This window comes from Ammospiza caudacuta, chromosome Z, assembly GCF_027887145.1.
Source record: "Ammospiza caudacuta isolate bAmmCau1 chromosome Z, bAmmCau1.pri, whole genome shotgun sequence".
Taxonomy (NCBI): Eukaryota; Metazoa; Chordata; class Aves; order Passeriformes; family Passerellidae; genus Ammospiza; species Ammospiza caudacuta.
In genome coordinates this window covers 30,144,212-30,164,362 of record NC_080632.1, presented here as the reverse complement: position 1 = coordinate 30,164,362, position 20,151 = coordinate 30,144,212, and the positions used below count along the sequence as shown (strand labels likewise).

Below are 20,151 nucleotides of genomic sequence, written 5' to 3'. Positions count from 1 at the left end.
TTATTTTTGAAAAGTAACATTTAAATTCACAATCATCTTCGAGTAGGGATAAGCAATGATATGGCCAATAGTGTGAGAGGCTACATACACAAAGGAGTTTGGGTTTTTTTTATGTATTTTCACAAATTTTGGTCTTAAAATTCATACATGATAATTTTGAAGATTATTGCTGGGGGTCCATCTGTCCTGCACAAGTACAGCATGGGAAGTCCTTGCCTGGAATGTAAAGGTTGATCTCTCTTGAAGAGAGATCTGCACCTACTCAGTGCAGCTCCTTTCCTCTCAAGTTAGGCTTCAATTCAGATACATAGGCTCAATGTCTATCTTCCTACTTGAACAGACATTTGAATGCTTCTTTTAACAAACCAAAAATAAATCACAGGTTAAGTAACATATTTGCGATTCATAATGTCTAACTTTGGAGCCACAAGAGCCAGAACTGTGAATGGCTTAATCACATTCCAGATAGGTCTGCCCCTAGTCTTGGATGCCAAGAGAGGCTTGTAGGGCATCTGCCAAATTTCATAATTTGTGACTCCTTTCCGCTTTTTGCAGTCCACTTCTGTAACAAATAATTATTTCATTTTCCATTTATTCCTCAAACCTTGGAACATCTGAGAAGACACAAAACTACAAGTTTGTTTTCAAAAGATTAAATTCATTGATCTGAGCTATTTGAATTGAGCATATCCAAGAGATCTTTGTTTTAAAAGCAATAAAGGTTTCAAAGTTTATCACCATTTTCCGTTCTTCTCTCTGTGCCTTCCGCCCATTGTGGCTCTGCCAAGTAGTGTCAGACAAGTGGGAAGCAATTGGATTGTGTCCTCAATTTTCTCTTCCTGTTCCCCCTGTCTTGTTGTGCTGCTTCCCACTACATAACAAAATAACTCATGCACAGGCTACATCTCCATGACATACCACATCCTGCATTGAAGAGAAGCATTATAGAAGCTGGCTGTATTTTGAACATGACAAAGTCCAGCTGTAAGTTCAGCTGGCTGAGGAGAAATGGGATATGTTATAAAGTAGCAGCTACAGTTGCCATCAGACCGCACAGTGGGATAATAAAATTTAAAGTGGGTCTGCTGTTGTTTTTGTCTTGTTTCTTTCCAAAGTGGCTGTTCTAGACAGCTGTTTCATTTATTCAATATCTAGCATCTGGCAGAATGTGGAGAGTTGGTCTACATGGAAAGTTTTGGGTGTCTAGTATTTTTTAAAATCAGTCTGACCTTTATGACATCTCTTCTGATATGACAGTGCAATCTTATCTCATTTGACTAAGCTATTGTGAACTTCCATGTAAATAAAGCGGAGTAAATCATTTACAAAAGACAGCACCATGAGATCTGGGTTAACAGTCAATGAATCTCTTAGCTAGGTGAGCCCTCTCATTACTCCCCTTATTTCTGTTCTTCATTTGGCCAAAGGCCTGTAACTTGTGGGCACACAAGGACACAGAATGGCTGAGTAACCTGCAAAATAATGAAAAATGTGACAGGAAGAAGATCACAGCCATAGGAGAAGAACAGTGGGTGTGACACTTTCAGTCCTATTTAAGACTTGGTGATATTTCTGCAAGTGTGTTTTACTTGTTGCTGAATTATCTAAGTGGTGATAAAAAGTACGGAATGTGGATGGAGCAGAAATATTTATGGTGTACTTCCCCAGATTTTTCACTGTAGAGTTAGCTTTCCCTTCTTTCCTACTGCAGATATCACTTTTTTCTTGCCTGCACAGCATATGGAAAGCTGCTTTGTTGTGTTTCCTTGTCTCAGCAAGCAGATTGAAATGCTCTTCACTTATATAATGCTTTCCCTGTATTTGGGATCATAATGTGGTATATTTTGGGGAGAAAAGAGAAACTAGAACTCTTTCTGCTGTAAATGTGAGTAAAATGAGTTAAGATCATAATATCGTCATGTGGGTGGCATAAAGCTGTTCTCACACAAGTACTTCATTGTGCATGAGGTCTGCCTGTGTGACCAAGGCTGTGAAGTGATGGCATCTTATTTCACTGACAGAAATGCACACAAACCATCTAAGGTGCTTGTCATCCTACAAGTGGTGAGAATTCTGTTATGGCAAAAATAACTGTGGTTCATTGATCTTTCCTAGCCTGTGAAAAGCTGGCAGATGTGGAAGTACAAATGAATTTTTGTCATTTCCCATGTGATGGTGACTGTGTTGAGCTGAGCACATTCTCAGGTTATATAATTCAGCTGTCCTGCAGATTGTGGATGGGCATTGTTTGAGGGCATGCTTATGGAAAAGAGCTCTGTGGACAGCACCGTAAAACTGGGTGGGAGAAGGGAACTGCTTGGGAAAGGTCAGTGCACGCTTGAAGAAGGCACTTGGTGAGCTTTACTTTCAGCACAAACACTGAGCCAGTCCTCCCTTGGGGCAGGGACTCGGAAGCAGTGTTCAGCTTTTGAGTTCAGTTAGTAATGTATTGCAAATACCTCCACAGGCTTGCCAGTCCTTCCTGACTCAGCTGTGTAGCAACAGGTAGGCACGTTTCACATAGTGGCATTGCAACCACAGGGAGAGAACCACGGTTCTTTTCCTTAACTGATGTCATTGTTGGTATGAAGCACCAAATCAGAAGATAAAAAAGGTGACATCTTGAGCTGATGGCTCTATTACAGGGCATTGCTTTCTAGTGATTTTTTTTCTGCAAGAGTAAAAATAGTTTCTGTACTTATTTTGTATTTAAATATACAGGTTATTACACAGTTTCAGCTCAAGTCAGGAGGAGATGTGTTATTTTGGATAAGACAGTATGTTTTGCAGGACTTAGAAATCTACTGTGAAAATTTACCAGGAGTGCAAAATAAATTTCACCTGTCTTTTCCTATCTGAATATTTTAGTTAAAGCATTATTGTGCTGCTAGACATAAGTATGGCTACATTGAATAATTTTTTATTTGCAATTGAATTGCAGTTAGCACATCAGGAACCTGATATAAGTAGTCTAGAAAAGTATAATAAGGAACCTAGAAAAGGCTCTGTAGACGAGTCAGTCTGCAGGGTAGGTTTGTTTCTGGCATAAATCATATTTGAGGTTTGTAGACTCAGCCATTACTTTTCATTAAATGGAAAAGAAAGAAGAAATATATGTTTTCCCAAAAAAAATCTCTTTACTATTATCAGTCTGAGGCTTTTCACACACATCCTCATAGAAATACTATTTTTTCCCTGCTCTACTTCCAGTTCCTTATGCAAATCCTTGCAAATATATCTCTGTCATAGAAAGCCCTTCCCATTTTCACTAGAAAAAGGGCTAATTTCAGGGTATATTGTAGACTGTCCTCTTTGCTGATAAATGTGTTGACTGAAGCCACAGCCACTTGCAACATGTCCTCTGTGATCTTGAAAAAATTTCAGTCTTCACTATGTTTCATGTTCTTGTTCATGTTATATCTAAATACAATTTGCAGGCTCTTTGGCACAGACAGTATTGGTATTGATTTTGATATTGATATTGGTTAAGATAGTTTTTCAAAAGCGTGCATTTGCAGGAGTTGGATCTTTTCCCAGTGAAAGGAGCTTAGAAAAGGGTAGCTTTTAGGAAGGTGGCACTTGCTTCCCAAAGATGAGGTCCAAAATTCAAAGCTAAGAAAATTGGAACAAGATGAGGGAAAAACGCTTCCAGTGACAGCCATGGGAGTCCTCCCATGAGACTCACTCTGGCTCATGTGCCTATTGTGACTGAGTGGATGTGTTGAGATGAATTTGTAAGACCGGCTGAAGGATAATCTCAAGTAGCTATAATTTGGGTTTGTTTTGTTTCCACATGCAAAGTAGGGGGGCTTTTCCAGCCACTTGAGAAGAACAGAAAATCCCTCCATCAGCATTTGCTGAAGGGTATGATCAGCACATGAGATTTGTGGAGCACTGGAAATAGCTCTCCACCAGTCAGCACTCCTAGTCCCACACACCTCCAGGAGCCAACAGCAACGTGTTTTTTCCAAATGATCTCAGTGGCTGCTGGTGGCATGAGCAGGAGTTTTTGTGCCCTGACTGCTGCCATTACTGGTGCTGTTCGCTTATCACCTGATTCTTCTAACCAGTTCTGAACTTAATTTTCTCTGTGTTGCAGTCCAGAAACTTAGCACAAGTTGGAAAGCAGAGGAGCTGATGGTAGGAGGGAACCAAATATGCAACTGGGTTAGTTTGGCATTTTATTACTGCTTTTCCAAAGAATCTGTGGAGGAAGGAGTTGGAGATAATTCTGTGTCCTATTGTCCCGCAAGGAGAATGAAGTAGAGTCCTCTGGGCTTCTGAACTCAGACCTAAAGGTTTTCTGAATTGGATGCAATTGCTCTACATAAAGTTTTACTCAATATTTCTTTGTTGGGCAGTATAAACCCGATGCTGTAATACAAACCACCAGCCTTTGTTATGAAATTTTAAAAGTTATTTTATTTGCATATATATGATAGCACTGGCATAGTGCCTTTGACAAGGAGGGGGTACTTCTAAAATGCAAACAAAATCCCCTAGCTGTCAGTAGTAGGGATGTTCCTCTGAGGTTTGCTTTCTTTGGCAGGTTTTTTTGGTTGGCTTGTTTTGGTTTTTAATTCTGAAAAAAATCTGAAAATATTTTTATTTAAAATAAACTTTTTTTGAGACTTCATCCAAATAGCTTGTCTAATACTTCTCATTCCTGTTTGAAGGCTGGCTGCAGATGCAGGGTATGCCTGAATAGGACCACAATTTGGAAACAATCTTCTGTGCCCTGTGAGGTCTAAATACTTCAAGAAGCAGGACAATTCAAAGGTGCAGATTCTGTTATAATTTCTTAACCACGCAGATATGATTCCACCACTGAGTCACTGACTTAATAACATGTGGGTAAAATCTGCTGTCCTACTTTCAACCCTTGTGCCAGTTGGAGTTGCAGTGTTCTGAGAAAGAAGAGAAATTTTGTTGTGTTTTGTGTGGTGTAAGCATTGTCCTAAGCAACAACCATCACTGTATTCCAGCAGCAGGGAATAAAAGAAGTGGAGAAGATGACTAAAAAATGTCAGACACAGAGAAAAATCGAAATGCTCTCATTGCATGAATGAGCATATTTCTTCGGATTTTATAAAATCAATGCATTTTTCACTTAAGAATTTTTGCTGGGCATTGAAAAAGGAAGAATAAGAGTGATGCAAAAGGTCTTTGTCTTTGGAGTAAAAATCTTGTATGTAATTATTCTGAAACTGGAAATCCAGGTTTTAAGCAATGGGAGATTAGAAGGATATGAGCATGGACTGAGTAGACTGGCTGTGACCTAAGTTATGGAAAAAACAGGCAGCTACATTGTTCATTGCTTGGAATTTGAGTCTTATTTTCGTATGGAGTTCCAGATTCTGTCTATGACAGTAATCTTGCCTGGAAATAACAAATGTTTTGACCACAGTCACTGTGGGAGATCAAAGATAAAAGGTTTCTTGCCTCTAGCTACAAGACAGGTGAGGTAAAAGCAGAGGGATAAGAGAGAGGGGCATTAGGCAAAGGGGATAGCTTACTGTTGCCTTACAGCAGCCTTTCCTTTTGCTGAACAGGAGATATAATTTAATAATAATTTATAACAGACTGCTGGTGTGCTTATCTGAAGCTCTTCAGAGTTTAACTTCTACGTCAGATGTATATGTTTATGTGCTTTTTTTCCCATTATAAGTTTGGATTTATAAGTTCAGCATGCTTTTATGTGCATATGTAAATAATCTGTGTTGAAACACATATGCAGACACTATATAGATAAAAATTATAAGCAGACTCTATCTGGAGACAGCCAGAAGAGACCGTGGTAATGAGAAGTGTTTTAATTGCTTGCTATGGTGATAAAAATTTCTGCTGATTCCAGAGATACTGTTGGGATAGTGACAGCTTCAGACTGAAAGAGGGTGGGTGTAGACTAGCTGTTAGGAAAAAATTCTTTACTGTGAGGGTGGTGAGGCGCTGGAACAGGTTTCCCAGAGAAGCTGTGGATGCCCCATTCCTGGCTGTGTTCAAGGTCAGGTAGGATAAAGCTCTGAGCAACCTGGTTTAGTGAAAGGTCTCCCTGCCACTGGTGGGGGTGTTAGAATGAGGTATCTTTAAGGTCTCTTCCAGCCCAACCCATTCTATGTTCTGTCATAATCTAGCCATTATTGTAGATAGGTGTTTCAGTAGGCTGTTAGAGGGAATGTGGGTGGGGCTGTATCTGAGATGGCAGACAGTTGTGTTGCTGCATTTTGGCAAAAGTGTCCATTTGGATGTGAACATGTGCCGCAGCCAAGCTTACCTTCCTGAAGGCATGAGTCTTGTCCCTGCAGTACCCCTCTGATGCTGGCTGCACCTTAGGCTGGGACCTGCACCCTCTGAGGTGCAGGATCTCCTGACCCCCAGCACCCTCTCCATACTCACCCTCAGACTGTGTCTTCACACATGCAGCCATCCTCACCAGAGCACCCTGCCGGGGAAGGAAGGAGCAAGAACTGAGAGCAGGCAAGGTGGCACAAGCATTGTTTCTGTCACCAGCCAGAAGGCAGCCTTGCTCCTGAGAGCTGGCAGCACCACAGCAAAGTGAAGCTCAGCACACATCTCCAGTGAAATTGTTGAAAAGGCAGATGGTGACATCTCTTCTGTCATCTTCATCATGCTGCAAGCTGTGAATGGCACTGGTGCTCCAGCATGCTGAGCAGGCAATAGTGAAATGCAGGCAAAGGCCTTTGGTTCCAGTATAAATAGTGTATCTATGTTTTAAATTAAGTCTTATTTTTTAAAACCTTTGTTTTTGAAATTATGTGAGTTAACATGCTGTGTTAAACATTTCCTTATCTTACATGCACTATGATATAGGAGCTGCTCTCCCCAGCGTGGGGACAGTGGCAGCACAAATGTGCGTGTTGTGAGAAAAGCCTTCAGGCACCATGTCAATGTGGTCTCCCAGACAGTGCTGTTGAAGCTGTCACACTGCTTTGCTGCTGGTGGCCTTTTCCTCATCTAACTGTTCTCCGGGTCCTTTTCCTATAATCACTTTGTTGGTTTGCTAGAGACCATCCTCTTTTGTATCCATCTCCTGTTAGACAGGGTAAGGAGGAGCAGGCTGAAGAGCATTGAGATTACACAATTAGGCATCCCAACCAAGCCTCTTATTCACAGTGACAGCTTTGACATCAGAAGAGAGACAGCCAGTGCCACCTTTGAAAAAGGATTAGACATGGTTTCTTAGTCTCTTGCCTTTTCTGACTTCTTTTGGAAGCTTTTTTTTTCTACCAACACAGCTGTCCTTGATCACAGATGGGGCCCACATAGGGAGAAGAGTGTCTGGTTTGTAATTGGGAGCTCTCTACTGTAAGCCTGAAGTGGGGGGAAAAATAGGATTTGTCTTCTCCGAACAAGTCCTCAGCATTTGCTGCGTTGCCAAGAGTGAATCCTCTCCTGAAGCGCTATACTTTGGTTGCCGTGCCTTTTTGATCACAGCAAGGTTGCCTGCTGCTCTGCCTGGGCTTTCTGAAGCAGCATGTTTTGTGATTTCTGGCTTCTGTTTGGTCATGTAGAAAAGAGCCTCTGTGCTGGCTGTGGGAAAGATTCAGGTTTTATTTGCAGGTGGAAGTGGAGTCATGTTCACAGCCTGTGGAAGCTGATGAGGTTGCTCTTGAGCAAGGCTATGGTACTATATAAACTTCTTAACATCATGTTAGCTAGAACTGTGTGACTGCTAGAACAGGAGCTTGTGGTTGGAGCAGAGGAGAAAGGTCAGGAAGGAAATACATGCCCCTAAGTCACATTTATAAATGTGAGAAGGCTCAAGTGGGCCCCTGCTGCTGCTTGAGGCTTGCACAGCAGCGGAAGCATGCTGCCTGGCCCATGGGCACACTAACACAGGTACAGGTTCAAATGCTGCCAGCTGCCCCACACTCTGCCATTGACCAGGCAACAAAATTTGCCTTTCAGACCTTGATTATGCCACATTTTTTCTCTTCTAATACTAGATATAAGCAGTTGCTGCATGAGCTCTACCCACAGCTCTTCATCAGTGCTGTTAAAGAAGGAGATGGGACTTACATGTCTTTCTCCATTGTTTCCAGCACCCTTCATATGTGCAATTGCTAGATCTCTGCAGAAGTACAAATCAGAAGAAGAAGAATTCATTACAGAAGTAGAATATTGCTACCAATATTGCCAAAATCTAATATCTGATATTCTGCTAAAATTAGCTTTTAAGTGACCTTTTAGTGACCAGCTCATACTACAGGTTTTAAATTATTTTAGACCTCTACATAGTCCTCCTCAAAATTACAATTAGCTCCTGACAAAGTTTTGATCTGCCAGCTCATTACTGCCTTAGGGTTTCCTGAACAACCATGCTTTTTTTTCTGTTTTGCTGGGGTGTCAGTGGGCTGAGATACTCATGCAGTGCTGCACAGCAGGAAGGGAGGTTGTCCAAGGGGGCAGGAATGGCATGTACAATCCCTTGTACAACCTGGAGCTGCTTATACAATCAGTGATGTCAAATGCAGAGCATGGTGGAGCTCCTTGAGCTCAATCTGCCTGAGGTCCAGCTACTGAACTGTGGTTCATTCTAGTACTCAAATAAGATAGCCATTTTTAAAATTAGAAATGTTATCATCATTTTGGCTGTAGCTCTGGAAAATTAAGGGTTTTATACTGAAACAGAGCATTGCACTGTGAGAAACAGCATTAACTGAACCCTGAAGCCATGAGGATCTCAGGGAGAAAAATTGCCTTAAAGATTGCTGCTGCTGTGGTGCTGTATCTGGCCTTTAGATTCTTTGGGCTCTGCAGTACTGTCAGAGCAAGTGCATCAAGACCTGAGAGAAAACTTAGGCTGTGAAGAGTCCAGTTTTCAGTCTAAAACAAAACTAATTTAAGCTGATAGATGGCTTCTTTACTCAGTCTCCTCACAAACTCTTGGCAAACACAATAATCACAATTACAGAATCCTTGTAAAAATGATGAATCCATTCTGCTTGCATCCAGTAGGTTTTTGGCTCTTTGAGTACACTCTTTCAGATTGCCAAACTGATTGTCTCTCAACACAATTATAACACAAAAAGCTGGTTCATTCCTTCTGGTGAGCTGCCTCAGCATCCCTCACTTGCACAAGTTTCAATGAAATCAAATTCAGCTTCAAAAGTCTGTGTGTACTGTGACATAAAAGATAGAAGTGCCCACTTGAAATTCAGACTATATAGAATGAAAAGCCACTGGTGTATCAAAGAATACAAACTACTTCAGTTAAGATAGAGGGGAGAAATTGTCATTAAATGCCCTGTAAAATTGGCAATTCTTAGGTTGCAATTCTTCCATGCTAAACAACTGTAAAATCTGTTTTTTAGTTCAAATATTTTCTGGCATCATTTGTTCCTTAATTAGGTAGGCAAATGATCTAATATTTGAATCCAATTTATTTGTAGATAGGAAGAGACTGGCGATAAATGCTTTCAGATGGAACAGAGCAGCATCCAGGTGCTCTGGAATGCTTCTTTATTGTTAATTAAAATTAATCTGTTGTAGCATAGCTTGGTTATTTAAAAAAAATTCTCTATTTTTCCTCTGTGAATTAGAGTGGAGTCTGACCTCTGAGACTCTTTAATTAACATTTAAGACTCAAGTTGTTAAAATAATTTTTTCAATAGAGTCTCAACCTGTATTTGGTAAAGATCACAGATGCCCCACCTTTAATAAAGGTTCCACTTTTCTGGACAATAGTTCTTACTCTATTTCAAATGATCACATTCTTTAAGATCTTTTAAGTACATTGGGTTTGTTTTGTCATTTAGATTTGTTGTCTTATGGCGCCTTTTAAATTGGATCCAGCTATTAGCAAAGTGTACTAATTTTCCCTGAAGCTAGACTCCCATTCTGCAAACCAAAAGCTTAGTAAAGTCTAACTTTTTTTCTCCCTTTAATAAAGGCATGGTTTAAATTACTTGTTTTGTAAATCTTATGGGTAGACCTCAGAATTGGACTTAGTTATCCTTAAGGGTTCCTTCCAACTTAGCTGTGATTCTGTGAGATTCTCTGATTCATGTGAGGAAAGGCCAAAGACTTGAGTTTGTTCAGCCTGGTGAAGAGAAGGAGTGACCTAATTGCAGCCATCTTGTACCTGAAGGGAGCCGGTGAGAACGATGAAGAGGGACTGTTTGCAAGAGTATATAGTGACAGGACAAGGGGGAATGGCTTGAAACTGAGAGTAGCCTTAGATTAGATATTTGAAAAACTTCTTTACTCTGAAAGTGGACAGATGCTGGAACAGGTTTCCCATAGAAATTTCCCCTTGTGTGGAAATTGCCCCATCCAAGACCAAGGCTGCATGGGGCTTTGAGCTACCTGATCTAGTGGAAGGTATCCCTGCCATGGCAGCAGGGTTGAAACTACATCATTCTTAAAGTCCTTTTAAACACATTCCATTCTATGATTCTGTGATTGTGTGGGCCAGGGGAGAATAACATGGATTATGCAAAACAATTTATCACCTGGGTCAAAACCAGTAAGTATCTCTTTAATTTAAGACATGTTCAAAATATATTTTAAAATATTTTTTCTCAGTTATGTATGTCACTGGGAGCTTTTCTTTTGAAAGTCAAGCCATCTATTTGGTACCTTACACAGCTTTAGTCTGTCAGCTTCAAGCAGTCTCCCAAAAGGTCTTGGCCCAGGTTGTTAAAGGGACTGCCTTAGAGCTGGATTATTAGAATATTTTATGTAAATTTTCCCCCCTCAAATAATCTCATGCAGCAGCTTGCATTGTCTGAAAACAGAGCAAGCAAAATTTTGCTCTTCGTATCTTCCATTGAGCTATCTAAATGCAGGTATTTTTGAGTTACAAAAAATATTGTGCAATACTGTGTATTTTTCTTAAATTAAAAGATATTATGAGGCTCCTGGAATTCTTTGTATAAGCTGCTGCTCCCATATTTGGGACTCTGCTGTCTGGCAGTAGCATCCCTTCATTATGTTTCCTGTAGGTATGTGCCAATACTTTAGATCTCAATGTTGTTGGTACTCATGAAAATTAAATTTTGTACCTGAGACATTGAGTCTTTCTGTCTTCATGTTACTGGACCGTGCCTCAGAAATACTCTACTAATATGAGTATTGCATTTCAAAACACGCAGTTACAAACTTCATTTAGCTTAAAAACATGGCAGTGGAGAGGCCTCCCCCATCTCCAAAAGCAGGGTGGGAAGACAAAGCAATTTCCAAGCAATGAGGGTCCATCCACAAGGAGCCTGAGGTATCAGCAGGCCTCCGTCACTCCTCTGACCTACTTTTCCCCGTCCTTGGGAGTGCCAGCCATCAGTCCTGGACTCGGGAGGACGGCTCTCACCCTGGTATTGCAGGCTGCAAAAATAACTTTCAATTCCAGTATCAGCATGTGGGTCCTTGCAGCTGCCAAACCAATAAGAGCGTGAGTGGGTGGGTGGGTGAGCAGTTAAAGGTGTTGCTTCAGATCCAGCAAAGTCCTCTGTGCTTTCTGCCAGCAATAACAGGATGGATTGCTGTAAATTACCTTTCAGGTTTAGTTTATATTGTTTATGGTGTAACCAGCCAAAAGGACGTATGCTGTGAATCTCTGAACTGTAGAAGAGCACAGGGAAACATAAAGAGAGAAAACTGCAAGAGAGCTAATGAATTCTTATTTTTGCCACTGAGCGTTTGCTCCTGGGAGGAAAAGAAAAGCCAAGAAGAGCATGCACAGGATGTGGTATGGTTAGCCCAGTCCGACCACAAGCAACTTGGTTTTCTAAATTTCCTTTTGAAACTGTTTTGTTGAAAGTGCCTGTTCGCATGACTCATTCATTAGGCTGTGAAGCTGTGGGGCCCATTTTACTCTTGTCACTCTAAGTATTGGATGAGACGCTGGGAACTGGGGGTTTTTTTTGCACCCTGCCCTTATGTGACTAAAATTCTTATGTTTGTGGAATCAGCCTCAGGGGTATGGAGTATCAGAAAAAATCCTTTATAGTTCATGTGTCTGAGAAACTGTTTTAGCTGCAGTTTGGGCAGCACGGCTGTCTACACACCATATGGCGCAGGGGGCAGGAATGTAACCAATGTATTTCAGTCCACATTGTGCAAGGGCCCCCTGCCCCTCCTGCGCTCAGAGCCAGCCTTGATTTCTGTGCTCTGCTTTCTGGGGTCTTGCACAAGGCAGAGAGCAGGGCTGACTGAGCTGATGGTTTCACAGGCCCTTCAGCAGACATTGGCTCTCCTGCAGTTTGCTCTGCCACGGGAATATTTGGGGCAGACGGGAGGCAAATGTGTAATCTGAGGAGAAGAGGCATGCTGTTCCTGCCCCAGCTGGCAAAGTGCCAGCGTTTCAGGTCTGGGAATGTGCTGGGATTTGTACTCACCCTGGGAAAGAAAGGGAAAAAAGCAAAAGAGAGAAAGAAAAGTGTGTGCTGTCTCAGATCTCACTCAACAAATAAATATTTTTCCTTTTAACTATTTGAATAGATGTTGGTTGCTAAGGACAGAAACCATATGGAGGAAGGAACAGTTAAGGGAATAGGCATAGCTTATTCTGTGTTTTCCAAAGCCATCGGAACTCAGGTGCTCAGGCCCTGATGCAGTGTCAGTCATACATGATGTTAATATGTCAGGAAGTAAGAATGCCTTCAGAGAGAGAGCTTCCCTCCTGCTCTCAATGCAGCTACAATGGTTGCACCAAGAAAGGTGTTTTGGGGACAAACTGGCTTCTGTGCTCTTTCAGCCAGGTCCCTGCTTGTTATAAAGAGAACTCAGAAATGTAGGCCCTTAAGTTTTGTGACTCCACCTCTACATCAATAAATACTTTAACAACTGCAGGGGAAATAACAGCTCCACCAGGAGGTATGAAGACAGCCCCATCCCTGCTGTTAAAATATCCTCACTGAAGGCACAGTTTGAGGTCATGAGCAGCCACAGAAGCTGCACTTGATTGCCTACCTCCTGGGTAAGTGCTGTAACTGCTGGATCATGAGATGTAGAAGAGCAGTGATCACAGGGGGGGATAACAGAACCTTTCTCCTCCTCATGTTTCTCCTCCTTGCCATCAGAATACATTAGGAATTCTGTTTGGATTGTTTGTTATGTATGGAAGAATCTGCAGAGTAAAGTGTACCTGCAGTCTTTTAAATGTGTTTATATTGGTTTACAGATAGGAGAGGTGTATAGTTAAGTTTTGATTCTGGGTAGTTTCATCTGGGCAAGGAGGTGCTTGGTGCTGAAAAACACCCTGTAACAAAGCTGGGAAGATTTCCTGGAGAAACATTTAGTCTCTCCTGAGAGAAGCAGCAGCTGGGTAGGGTTTTGAAGGTCTGCCTTATGAATATGGGCATCTACAGCAAAGTGAATTGAATCTTGGAAAGCCATTTCTTTTGTAGATTTAGCTGTGGTTCCACTAGCAGGGATCCTAGCAGCTGCTGGGTTTTTTTTGCTATATTCAGCAAAAAGCTGTAAGAGACAGCAGTTATTCCCTATCATGCACAGCACTGTAGCTGTAGATTTAGTATCTTTCAAAGCAGTGAGTGCAAAATCCACCCAGCCCCAAAACCTCACAGTTTTTTGTTTTCCTAAGGTGTCTTCAAACTATTTTGTATAAGGAATCAGCTGAAAAAAGGTATCAAGTACACAGGACATGTGGGCATTTATGACTTGTTATTGTGCTAATAGGATTGACATCTAATCTAATGTAATTCTTTGAAATTTTTTCCAGAGCTAAAAAGTTGGCAGGGACTAGGATGAAAAGGAAATTATTTTCAAAATCTTATTTCCAAAAGCAAGAGTACCTTTTCCCCCATGCTCCCTTTCTGTCTTCAGTTCTCAATTTCATCACTACATTTGTCATTCAGAGAAAGGTTCCTATTCAGATACTTGATATGAGCACAATTTGGACTCAGTGTCAAAAACTACTAAAACTGCTGACATTTCACTCTTGCTATGAAAGGTGATTTTCATTAGGTGCCCTGTCTTTTTAAAGATGGTAAGAGAAAAGGCTGAAACAGAAGCATTGGGAGTTATTCCACTTAACTGCTTTTGTTTACCATCAGTGCTGAATTGCTAATGGAATATAAAACGTTAGGCTTACCACTGCCTGCAATCAGGAAAGCCTTACTGGAGAGTAAGATGACACTTAGGCCACAAGAGTGGCTAAGAACAAAGTCTAAAATGTAAAGACAACACACATGTAATTCATGTTCATACTACTTAAGTAAAAACATTTTTTCAGTTGTAATTTGCTTGAAAACTTTGTTACAGTGTGTCAATAACTGTTTTTATCAATGTGTATTGGTAGAACAGCATGACAGCTCTTTAAATGCAGATGAATTTTAAATGCTTAAGAATGTGCTTAAAATCTGTTAGTAGCAAAACTGATTCATTTAAGTGAAAGCTGTCTGTTTCATGGGTTGATATCTAACTTTTATCCTTTTGGCATGGATTTAATATTGATACAGAATTACATTTAAGCCTTTTTATCATGTGTATGATGCACTTAAATAGGGGATATTATCAGTTATATTTTGTGGCTTCTCCAGACCTTTGCAGTGGTAATCTGTTTCCTGCCACCCTCCTTTTGACACTATGAAAGAAATAACCTCTAGCCTAACTTAAAAGGAAGAAAGTCAAGACTAGAAACAGTGGCAGGGAAGATGCTGCAGATGTGTGCCTGGATCTGGGTTAGTTTCTAGCACCAAATCCAGAGTTTGTCTTTGAGCATCCTGGTTTTCTGAAGCCCGAGGGGCACAGAGTTCTGGCTCCTCTGTCCAGCTGACTGACTTGTCAGGCTGCAACCTGCCAAAAGACACAAACCCAACAAAGTTGAAAAAGCCAAACTGGTACAGATACAATGTCAACACTCAGACAAAATACAAGGGTTTGTTTGTTTGTTTGTTTTTACCTAGTTTTACTTTTCTTCTGAAAGGTTCGTCATCGGTGGTGTGAACTTGTCATTAAACACAAATATGAGCCTGGGTATGGAGACATTGAGAGATTCCTTAGAGAGGATCAGGTAAGTTACATTGAACTAGCATTTTGAAAACAATCAACTTTTTAACACCCTTATGCTGAAATAAAAAAAACCAAAAAGTATATTTTCTTGCTGCAGTTTGTCAAAAACTTGGCTGTGTATTCATCTTTTTCTTCTGTGGGCGTCTAAACATTTAGTTTAAGGAAGCCACTTAGGGTAGGGGTACTCAACGCCACCTAAACCTAAAGACTGCTTATCCTCTGTCAAGTGGGGAAATAGGATAGAATTCCTCCTCTCCTTGCATTTTATGCAAGCCAGAGGTATGAGTGATGCTAGGAAGATACTTCTCAGCAGGTTCCTTTTGCAGGATGAGGAAGTAAGTGTGGCTGTGAATGTCAATGCAAGTATGGGATAGGTGCAAAGCAGTCAGTGGTGTGGTAACCTTAGTTTTGAAGATGACAGCCAGAAGTAGTATAGCACATCCAGGGAATGCTAGCCCCTCCATGGGTAGGAACATTGTAAGAGAGGATTATGAAGGCATTAAGAGGGTGGACATACATAATTCCTTTACTATGGCCTTACATTTAGGCCACTGTGAACTTAGAATTCTGATTGCACTGCTGCCTTGTTCTTTTTCTGTTTTCCCTTTTATGTATCTTTATGCACTATGAGCCCTATAAAATCGAGACATTCACTGCCTAGAGTGAATTTTAAATATTTAAATATATGTTACAAAATAGAAGATGGTGAAGATACATCAAAATCTAGGCAAGATATTAATGTCTTTACCTTTTATGCTGACAACGAACAGAGCTGTTTACAGCCAATGAGGATTTTCTGCTTTCAGGCAACACAGCACAACTGAATTACTGCAGTTTGTCATGAGTTCTTCTAGCTTGGAAGTATACCTCCTATTTATATCTGAGCCAATGAACAGGCCCCAGAGCTCTCGGCAAGCTCTGTATTAAAACAAACAAACAAAAAAGACATAAAATAACATTATTTCATAAGGAGTTACATGGATTGTGCTATTTATATTCTGTGAAAGGATGGAGATGACCACCAGCAGAACCTGGGTGTTTGGGGTTCAGGAAACCCTTGAGCTGATAAAACCATACAGAATTATGTCAAGTAAAGACATTTTCTGCAGTGTAGGGAAATAATTTTTTGCAACTTTTTAATGTAATCTCCATTTCATTTACTCCAGCAGTGCATATAGTTAATGGCACGACAAGCTTCTGGTGTGATTAGTACTTAGAGCAGTTGCATGTCTGTACTGATCATGTAACATGGCATTTTTAAATGTCGGGGGGGAAATGCAAATGGACTGTTTAAATCCTTTGAAGTTCTACAAAACACTAGTGTGTTTACTGCATATAAATATTTAGACCTAGGGGAGAGTTATTAATGCTGAGTAGAGAAAGTACCTCCTATAGTAAGAAAATGTCACCATTTAAAAAATTCTCAATGAGAGCCCAGCTCCATTTGTGTGGCTGCCAGACCTTGGTGCAGCTGCAAACCTTGGAAATCTGAGGTTTTGGTTCTCTTGGTGTCACAGTGTGCTTAGGGAATTGGCAAGGAGTCTGGCAGGTTCTTGCCACTCTGGGACTTTCTCCTTTTACTTCTCTCATTTTTAAATTTTAAATGTCTCTTCTGGCTGAAGAGGTTTTTAAGGCTTACCAGCCAATGCTAGAAATTGCGAGGAATAGCATTAAAAATTATTTTTTCTCAATGCTGTCCAAATTTTTCTGCTCCTGCCAGTCCAAAAAGTAACTGTAAAAGTCAGCGTGCTAAGCTGCTAATATTTTGTAACATATGGAAACCTATCTTGGTAAGTGCAGTTTAACATTTACTGAATTCCTGTAATTAGCTGAAAAAAATGTATCATCAGAAAAAAAAAGACAATCTCCTGTAAGTTTCCTGTTAAGCCAGAGCTTTGTTGGCAGTGGTCAAAGGGGCCCAGATCTCCTCACAAGAGCCCCATTACCTTTTTTTATAGCTGCTATGTCCAGAATAAATAGTTAGGAAAAGCCTGCCTTCATACCCAAACAGAATTTATGCATGTTAAACTGTATCTCTGATATAAAGGGAGTCAAACACAGATGTGACCATATTCAGTTGATGTCCAGTTACAGAATTGCCAAATGGGAATTTTAAAGTGGAGTACTTCAGTTTTTGCTCATGGATATGTGAGTAAACATGACAATTGGAAAGAAAATGTGTATCCTGTTGAAGGAAGGAGAAGCTTTTTTCTTAAGGGGCATTTGGAAAAAAATCAGATAGTTGGTAAAAGGAAACAGTATTCAACTTGAACAGTGGCAAGGGAAGTGGAGTGAGGAATGATTTTCTTGTCATGCCATAACACAAATCCTTACATTAATAATTAATAATCTGTTTTTGCAGAGTCAACACAGCATATAGAGCAGTGTCCTTAGACTAAACAGACACATGTTGCCCAATAGATAAATGACACAAAACTCGGATAAGTTTCAAGTTTTGTGCGGTGCTTTATTAAGGGCCCGGGGAGCCGGTGGACTAGCGTCCCAAGCCCGAGCCCCCAATTTCACGTATGGGTGCTTCTCTCTTATACATGCGATTCATAACAAAGTTTCTAAGGAACAGTTCCCTTTGCCTAGTCACAGACGCCTTGTGATACATTCCTTGGTTCATAAACAAGATCATTAATCTTGTTTATCTTATTCTAAGAGCATTGTATGCTGCCTCTAGATAGGTTAGCATTCTTACTTTCTTACAGTAGTTTAAATATTTATTAAATCTCTAAGACTACTTGCTAGGTTACACACAAAACTCAACACACACTTTCAACAGCTACAAAACTGCTTTTAACAAACTAATTCACACACAACTCACTATAATTAAACATTTTGCTAAATTTCATTTCTTTTCCAACATTTCTCTCTTTTTGAGCATCTTTCAGTCTTGCTGCAAGGATGCTCAATCAACAGTATTGACAGTAACATCTTCATAACGAGGTGGGGAGTGTTCTTCATTCTGCTGCCCGCGGGTCATCGCCTTCAGCAACCGGAGAGATCGCTTCTTTTCTTTTTCGATCACACCTAAGAGGCATCTATATACAATCTATATAGTCACTAAAAATACTAAAAACATTAGTACATACTATATAGCAGACGTAATCTAGCCAGACAGGTGAAGCTTCAAAGAATCAAATACTGCTCTTATCTAGTTATGCTGTGCTTCTTTTTCAATTTTTTTGGTTTTAGTTTCTACTTCTGCCAGTTGAGAAATATCTTTCTCAACTTCAAGTGTAACATTTGGAATGTGTACACAGCAATGATCTATTCTCTTACTCAGGTAACTACAAACTCTATGTTCTTTTAACAGTAGCAAATCTAATGCCATTCTGTTTTGTAGGGTCATTCTTGATGTAGCTTGCAATTGCAAATTTAGATCTTTAAATCTCTTCTTAGTAGCTGCTGCTAACTTTTCTGTCTGTCCTAACAAATTGTTGAGCATTTCTCTATTTCGATATGTCGCTACCGGAGGGAGTAACGACTCTAATATCTATCTAAATTGTACTCTTTAGCTAGGCTCATGCTACTGCTCTTCTAGGGATTCTTCTCTCTGAGTCTTTTTTTTTTGGATCAATCTATTCTGTTTCTAGTATGGACACAATGTGGGAACCTTTAGGGTGATTTGTGTTACTGATCTATCTAGAGGTAAATGTGTGGTCCACTGTCTGTGTCTCAACACTCAGACTAAATTTCTAGGACTATGCACAGTAGTATCTCTGCAATCTATAGGTCTGTCTATGGACTCTCTGCTAACCGTGTGATCATACCCCCTACACTCACATCTCTACTTTAATGCCATTTTCACCGGTACTAATCTAACTCGGTCTTCCGGTGTATCACATGTAAAAACTTCAGTACAATTCTAATCTTCTTTCTGCGGTCTGAACTCTCGGGAAGATGTAAACATGATGAGGGCTCTATAATGTGACTGATTCTTTACTCTTGACCACTGGATGCACCATTGTACTTCTCTAAGGTAATTATAGTGTTCTAAAACACTGGGTCTCCATAATGTCTTCTAACTATTCTAGGTGTCAAAATTCTGTGTGACATTCTGACAACTCATCTCATTTTGGTGGGATTTTGTTCTTATTCGTACTGTATTGCATGGCTCATCTATTGGGGTTGCAATTAAACACCTCCTGATATTTTGAATCTAACCATAATGATTGGATTTCTTTTCACATTCTTCTCTAGTCATAGCCCGAATGGTCATACACAAATCTCTCTATACATTTACTGGTTTGGAAGCTGACTGGCAGGACTATGACACATTCTTGAATGTTTCAGGCATTTTGGTTACTGGTATTATTCTCCAGGGAATTGGTTCACTTGCAGCCTGTGGTAATGGCAGGCAAGCTGTTATTTTAGTCATGTTCTGCATGATTCCAAAATCTCTGATTAATTTTACCACTAAGTTTTCTTGCTCAGTATTTCGTTCTATTGTATCATTAACTTCTTGTCTACTCCTTCTACCGTGTCTCTGTAAGGATAACATCATTCTGTCATGCCTCCACCATGCATTTCTTATTCTAGGATTAGTGACATTCGACCACCCACAACTTTTGCCTTCTTTCTCTCACTAACTGGTCTCGTCCTCTATTCTGTCTCAGGTCAGTTCCCTATTTTGCTTCTACTATTTGACTTAAAGGTTCTTTTGATATTTTGATCTTACTAGGAAGGAACAATTTATTCTGAGAGGTGTCCTATCTCACATGTCTACTGCCATTGATACTGGATTAACTTTTATGTTTTCAGCACGATCTCTTGTCCATGGCAAAACTCTCATACTCACTCTTTTGTAATTAAAACTATCTTGTATTTTGACTAAACATGTATATTCTCCTGTATCGTTTGTGGTTACTTTGGTAAGATTCAGTACCGTGCTTCTTTGTTGTTTATCTTGATCTCAACTGACTCCTATCTTGCCTCGGCTTTTTTCAGCCTTCCGTTGCCATATTGCAATAACTTCACCGGCCTCAACTTTCTGGCTGTCAAATATAACACAAGTTAATTGAACATCTATCTCTTTCATGACTGTTACCTTTGTTTCTTCAACCTGTACTAGAGTAGACCCTTGAACGGGTACTAGTCTCATGATTACTAGCAGTAATATAATTAAGAAGGCGGCTTTGCGCGGAAGATCAT

The 20,151-nt window shown here is 40.2% G+C and overlaps 1 protein-coding gene across 1 annotated transcript in view; it reads left to right on the top strand.

The window, feature by feature from the left end:
* Positions 1–20,151, top strand: part of AOPEP (aminopeptidase O (putative)) — a 177,110-nt gene that overhangs the window by 147,876 nt on the left and 9,083 nt on the right. The window contains exon 14 of the mRNA XM_058823596.1: positions 14,906–14,992. Coding sequence (XP_058679579.1) covers positions 14,906–14,992 — 87 coding nt within the window. The remainder of the gene's footprint in view (positions 1–14,905; positions 14,993–20,151) is intronic.